This window comes from Corvus moneduloides, chromosome 3 (assembly GCF_009650955.1).
Source record: "Corvus moneduloides isolate bCorMon1 chromosome 3, bCorMon1.pri, whole genome shotgun sequence".
In the NCBI taxonomy this organism is placed as follows: domain Eukaryota; kingdom Metazoa; phylum Chordata; class Aves; order Passeriformes; family Corvidae; genus Corvus; species Corvus moneduloides.
Genome location: NC_045478.1, coordinates 3,575,738 through 3,581,590, shown reverse-complemented (window position 1 = coordinate 3,581,590; position 5,853 = coordinate 3,575,738). Strand labels below are relative to the sequence as shown.

The 5,853-nt window shown below is 54.4% G+C and overlaps 1 protein-coding gene across 1 annotated transcript; it reads left to right on the top strand.

The window, feature by feature from the left end:
* Window positions 1-488: 488 nt before the first annotated feature.
* Window positions 489-4,143, top strand: LOC116441799 (gallinacin-1-like). The gene is made up of 4 exons (XM_032104121.1): window positions 489-770; window positions 1,774-1,861; window positions 3,854-3,962; window positions 4,052-4,143. The coding sequence occupies exons 2-4, from the start codon at window positions 1,804-1,806 to the stop codon at window positions 4,062-4,064; spliced, it is 180 nt and encodes a 59-aa protein (XP_031960012.1). The 5' UTR covers window positions 489-770; window positions 1,774-1,803; the 3' UTR covers window positions 4,065-4,143.
* The last annotated feature ends 1,710 nt before the right edge of the window (window positions 4,144-5,853 follow it).

Genomic DNA, 5,853 nt, shown 5'->3' with positions numbered 1-5,853 from the left:
TGCTGGGCTGGAGCCCTCTGCTGCCAGCGCCGGTGTCTCTGGGGCAGGGGCTGCTTTTCGCGGCTTGAATAAAGACTTGGAGCACGTTGGCATTGCAGGGCTGGGCCGTGTGTGCGTGTGCTGCTGCCGGAGGGGTGCTGTGCCTGCTGCCTCTGGGGGTGGCACTGGCTTGGTGGCAGCACAAGGCCCTGGGGATGGTGCTGGCGGTGAGCAGCGTGTGTGTCCCTGGGGATGCTGCTGCCTGGCCGTGTTTGGGGATGCTGAGCCTGGCAGTGCCTGCTGGGCCAGGCTGTGTGGGGTGCCTGTGCTGGAGCTGCCCTGCACACGCTCTCCCTGTTGGAAGTGGCATCCCTGAGCTGGTCCTGCCATTCCCAGGTGTCCCTGGTGGCTGCACCCAGCAGTTCCTGTGCCCATCCCAAAGATTCCCCAGCTGGCCCCACAGCCCGCTGCCGCTGTGCCGCGGGTGTCACAAGAGGTGTTGCATGGGGACAACGGTGACGATTGCAACAGCCCCAGGAGGCACCTCAGCCTCTGTCCCTGCAGCAGGGAGGGACCAGCGCCAGCCCCAGCAGCCCCACGCACATGGGGCACTCTCGGGTTGGCCCCGGGCACTTGTGCCAGCAGCAACTGGGGCCTGTCCCACCCACCAGCACTGCTATAAATCCAGCGTGGTTGGGGCAAAGCAGCATTCCCTGACCCCAGGGGCATCTGGACACAGCCATTCCTGTTGGGGTTGCTGCTGCCTGAGCACCCACATCTTTGCCAGGGAGGTGAGTGTGGGCTCTCTTTCTGGAATCCTGCCTGCTCAGCATCTCAGCTCAAAGCCTGGCACAGCAGAGTCTCCTGAAGGACAAACTGCTGGAAGTATCCAGGTGGAAAATTAGGCCCTCAGAGATTCCTGGGAAAGAGGGTGAAAGTCCTCATGTGAGTCTGAGAGTCCCAAACCTGTGGAAGGTTGACCTGAGTCTTCCTAAGCCCAGGAGAGACTGGAACAGTGCCTTGATGCTGCAGGAGGGAGACGAGATCATTGTTGGGAGAATGGGGACTTTCCCTGGCAAAATAGGGAGACACTTTTCCCACAGCAGCACCGAGATTTCCCATCCTTTCAGGCTTTCAGCAATTCCAAAGGCTGATTTCTGCTTCCATTTCTGGGCACCAAGACACTTGCCTGGCCTCTGGCTGCTTGCAGGGTCGGTGCTGCCCAGGGCAGGGGCAGCAAGTGTGGGGCTGGGGAATGTCTTTGCTGGGAATCCTAGGAATGCTCTGGGGCTGGGGATGGGCACTGCCAGGCTGAGCTGGCAGGACTCTGCTGAGCTCAGGGAAGCAGCGGGGATTGGTCCAGGGCTTTTGGGACATGTGTTGGATTCATGAAGCCTGAGGGAGTAACAGTCCTTTAGCTCCATAACTTTCAATGGCAGCTTCTTCTCTGCAATTCCAAACTTGTCTGTCCACTGTTTTGTTTGAATTGGCAACCCTTGGCCCCATGTTAGAACTGCCATCAGTTCTCTGGGGAAGGGCTTTGGAAAGCCTTCAAGGCAGTTAAAGGAAAAGGATCAGCTGAGGCAATCGATTTCCAAGAGACTGAGACATGAAACGCCCCCAAAGCTTGGTGTGCAGCACACACCTAAGGAAAGCTTTTAACTGAACAGCAGAGGAATCATCATCTGCTGTGGCTGGAAGCAGCCCCTCTGCAGTGTGGTGAACCACAGAGCCCAGGCTCCTGCCCCACCTGGGGTCCTGCATGTCCCCATTGCCTTGGTGTCCCCTCTGCAGCCCTGTGAAGAGCCGCGAGAGGCAGCAGCCATGAAGATCCTGTTCCTGCTCTTCCCCCTGATCCTCCTGCTGGTGCAGGGTGCTGCAGGTGAGAATGGAGGTGGGGAAATGGGGAGGTGTGATCCTCCATTATTGCTGTCTTCCATGTCCCTGGAAGGGACACCATTAGTAGGAAGGGGGCAAATGTTAGAGGGGCTTGAAATGTTTTTTTGGGTGATCTTCCATTAGGAGACACACTTCATGTGGGGAGAGACCATGGAAAGAGAATCCTGGCTTTTTCTGTGAGTCTGGAATGGGTTTGGTTTCAGGCTCCAAGCCTGCACCCAGCTGTTCCTGTTTGGGAGTCTCTGGATGATCTCTTGCCCTGCACAGGGATGGCAGAGAGCCCCAGGGCTGTTGGGATGGAGGGCGTTGCCTGGGGCGCAAAGGTGTCCCTTCTCATCCAGTGGTTCATCCACTGAGTGTCCCAAAACCTCATCAGCCCAAGGGATGATCCCTGCAAGGGCTGCACAAGGACTTTCCATCAGAGGTCACACAAATCATGGCACAGCCAGGAGAGGGACTTGGGATATCAGTGAAGTTCAAGTGGCCTTGACTGAAGGAATGACCAAGGCTGAGACTTAGCTGTCCAGGGGGAGTTCCTGAGTTCAGGAACCCATCCAGAAACCCTGAAGTTCATCACAACCTTGCAACTCTTGGCAGCCAATGAATTGTTCCTTGAGGAACTATGGGACCCTTCCACATCAACTGCCCTTGTCTTTATGGAGGACTCAGCTTGCCAGGAATCAACTGGGAACATCTAACACCTGGTACAACTAGGGCCAGAAAATTCCTGAAACACCTGGATGACAGCTTTATGGAGCAGGTCCTAAGGGAGCTGACTCACAGAGATGCCCTCCTTGATCTGCTGCTTGACAACAGAGAGGACCTTGTGAGCCAAGTGGGGACTGCGGCTGTCTTGGCCACAGCAACCATGAGCCATCAAGGTTGAAATCTCTCTTGACTGGCAGAAAAGTGCTGGCAAAACCTCAAGGCTGGACATGAGGAAGCTGACTTCAGGCTTCTCGGGGAATTAGTGAGTAAGGGAAAATGCTGGAAAACTGTGCCAAGGAAAGGGACCTGGGGATCCTGGTCAGTGGCAAGTTGAATATGAGTCAGAAGTGCCCTGGCAGCCAGGAGGGCCAACCATGTCCTGGAGGGCATCACACCCAGGATGACCAGCCAGTCAAGGGAGGGGATTGTCTTGCTCTGCTCTGCACTGTGGTGGCCTCACCTCAAGCCTGGGGCAGTTTTGGACACCACAATATAAAAAACACATAAAACTCTTTAAGGGTGTCTAAAGGAGGGCAACAAAGATGGTGAAGGCCTTGGGGGGAGGCCGTGTGGGGAGTGGCTGAGGAAGCCACTTGGTGTGTTCAGCCTGGAGAGGAGGAGACTGAGGGGAGACTCATCACAGTTACAACTTCCTCGTGAGGGGAAGAGGAGAAGCAGACACTGATCTCTGCTCTGTGTGACCAGTGACAGGACCGCAGGGAATGGCCTGATATTGTGTCAGGGAGGTTTAGGTTGGATATTAGGAAAAGGTTCTTCACCCCAAGGGTGACTGAGCACTGAACAGGCTCTCTAGGGAATGGTCACATCATCAAACCTGACGGAGTTAAGTGAGCATTTGGACCATACTCATGGGCACATGATGCGACTCTTGGGGATGATGCTGTGCAAGGCCAGGAGCTGGACTTGATGATCCTTGTGGGTCCCTTCCAGCTCAGCTTATTCTGTGATTCTGTGCGGAGTGCCCTGCCTGCCAGCTGTGCTGGTCCAGGCAGTGGTGGGAATACAGCTGGGGAGCCAGCACACCTCTTCCTTGACCTCCCACTGGTCTTTCCCATTCTGTTCTTGTGTGTCCCCAATTTAGGGGGAAAGAGTCCTTCCTGCAGTTGGAGTGGCTATGGGGAGGTTGAAGCTGAGCCCTTCTATTGGCTTGAAATGCACGGGGAGTGTCACCCTTTCCACAGCTGCACACTGCTGTCCCCAGTTTTTTATTTAATGGCTCTGTATGCATCTTTCCCCATGGAAACAGGAATTAAAAATGCATGCCAGCTACTAGGAGGATACTGTGCTTTTTGGAAGTGTCGCCCCCCTACAAGACGTATTGGAAACTGCTCAGCCTTCACCATATGCTGCAAACGGTAAATTCTGCATTCCTGGATGAGGAAAGTTTCCTTCCTTGTCCGTTGAAAGACCTGTTCAAAGTTTCCTTTATTCTTTATTCTTACAGTGTGCGGGGCTGAAATTCCCAAGCAGGACATTCCCTCGCTTCTGGCTCCTGGACCCATCTCCTGATGTCCCCTCCCGTCCCTGCCTGTGCCGTGCCCAGCTGCGGTGACAGCAGCAGTGGCAGCTGCTCCTGCTGGGCGCTGCTGGGCTGGAGCCCTCTGCTGCCAGCGCCGGTGTCTCTGGGGCAGGGGCTGCTTTTCGCGGCTTGAATAAAGACTTGGAGCACGTTGGCATTGCAGGGCTGGGCCGTGTGTGCGTGTGCTGCTGCCGGAGGGGTGCTGTGCCTGCTGCCTCTGGGGGTGGCACTGGCTTGGTGGCAGCACAAGGCCCTGGGGATGGTGCTGGCGGTGAGCAGCGTGTGTGTCCCTGGGGATGCTGCTGCCTGGCCGTGTTTGGGGATGCTGAGCCTGGCAGTGCCTGCTGGGCCAGGCTGTGTGGGGTGCCTGTGCTGGAGCTGCCCTGCACACGCTCTCCCTGTTGGAAGTGGCATCCCTGAGCTGGTCCTGCCATTCCCAGGTGTCCCTTGTCCCTCACAGCCACAGCCTTGTGTGCAGAGCTGTGCTGGTGCTGTGTCCCTTGAGTGGGCACGGCCGTGGTGACCCCCACGAGCTCTCCCTGCTGCTCCTCCTTGTCCTGTTCCAGTGCCACAGCCCTCCTTGCTGTGGCTGTGAGGGAGCTGTGCTGCTCCACACTCCCATCCCACCAGCCAGGAGGAGGAGGAGGCCATGGGGCTCCTGGTCTGGTTGACCTGTGAAATGGCTCCAATTGACCATGGCCAGGAAATGTCTGAATTTGTTTCCCCACAGGGAACAAACAGGTTGTCTTCTTCTTTCTGCCCATCTCAGGCAGTCTGGGGTGACAGTGCTCTGCTCTATCAAAGGCAGAGGCCTCTCCCTGTGTGCAAAGCAAACCTCAGGCATTGTGTTTTGAGTGGTTCAATACATGTGTGTGTGTTCATGTACACATGCATGTGGGAGCAAATGGTGACCCTGATGGTTTCACTAAAGACTTTCCCTCCCAAGAATCAGAGAATCAGAGAATCAGGGAATCATTAATGTTGGGAAAGCCCTCTGAGATCATCGAGTCCAGCCATTCCCCAGCACTGCCAAGCCCAGCACTAACACATGTCCCCAAGTGCCACATCTACATGCTTTTTAAATCCTGCCAGGAATGTTGACTCTACCACTGCCCTGGGCAATATGTTCCAATGATTGACCACCCTTTTTTTTCTCCAATAAATTGTTCCTACTATCCAGTTTAAACCTTCCCTGGTTCTGCTTGAGGCCATTTTTTTCTGGTTCTGCCAATTGTTGCCAGGGACAAGGGACCAATCCCCAAAAAGTTTTCGCTGCCATTGCTTTGCAGAGCTGGAGAGTTTGGTGAGGGATGTTCAGAACATCCCGGCCTGTCGCTGTTGGGGCGGTCACGACACACACGGACAGTGCCTCTTTCAAGGGCCAGAAAGCTGTTTATTAAACAAAGCAGCCTCTTTTATACATCTTTTATATGTTATCATTCATGTTACAGATTCATTGGCTGCTAAACTACTACAGTTTAGACTCATTGGCTATTACTAACCACAACATACTACCATTGGCTACCTATGGCATAAGCGTTCAAGCATTCAGAAAAATAACAGGTGCAGATATGTTGCTGTTTTCTCCTTCTACTGTTTAACTTTCTTGCTTCTGTTGATACTACATTCTCATGGGTGAAAACTAATTGTTTTTCTTCTCACACACTTTCCTCACAGTCCTTCTCTAGCCGAAGTAACAGGCCTGAGCCATAATTTTACAAAAGCAA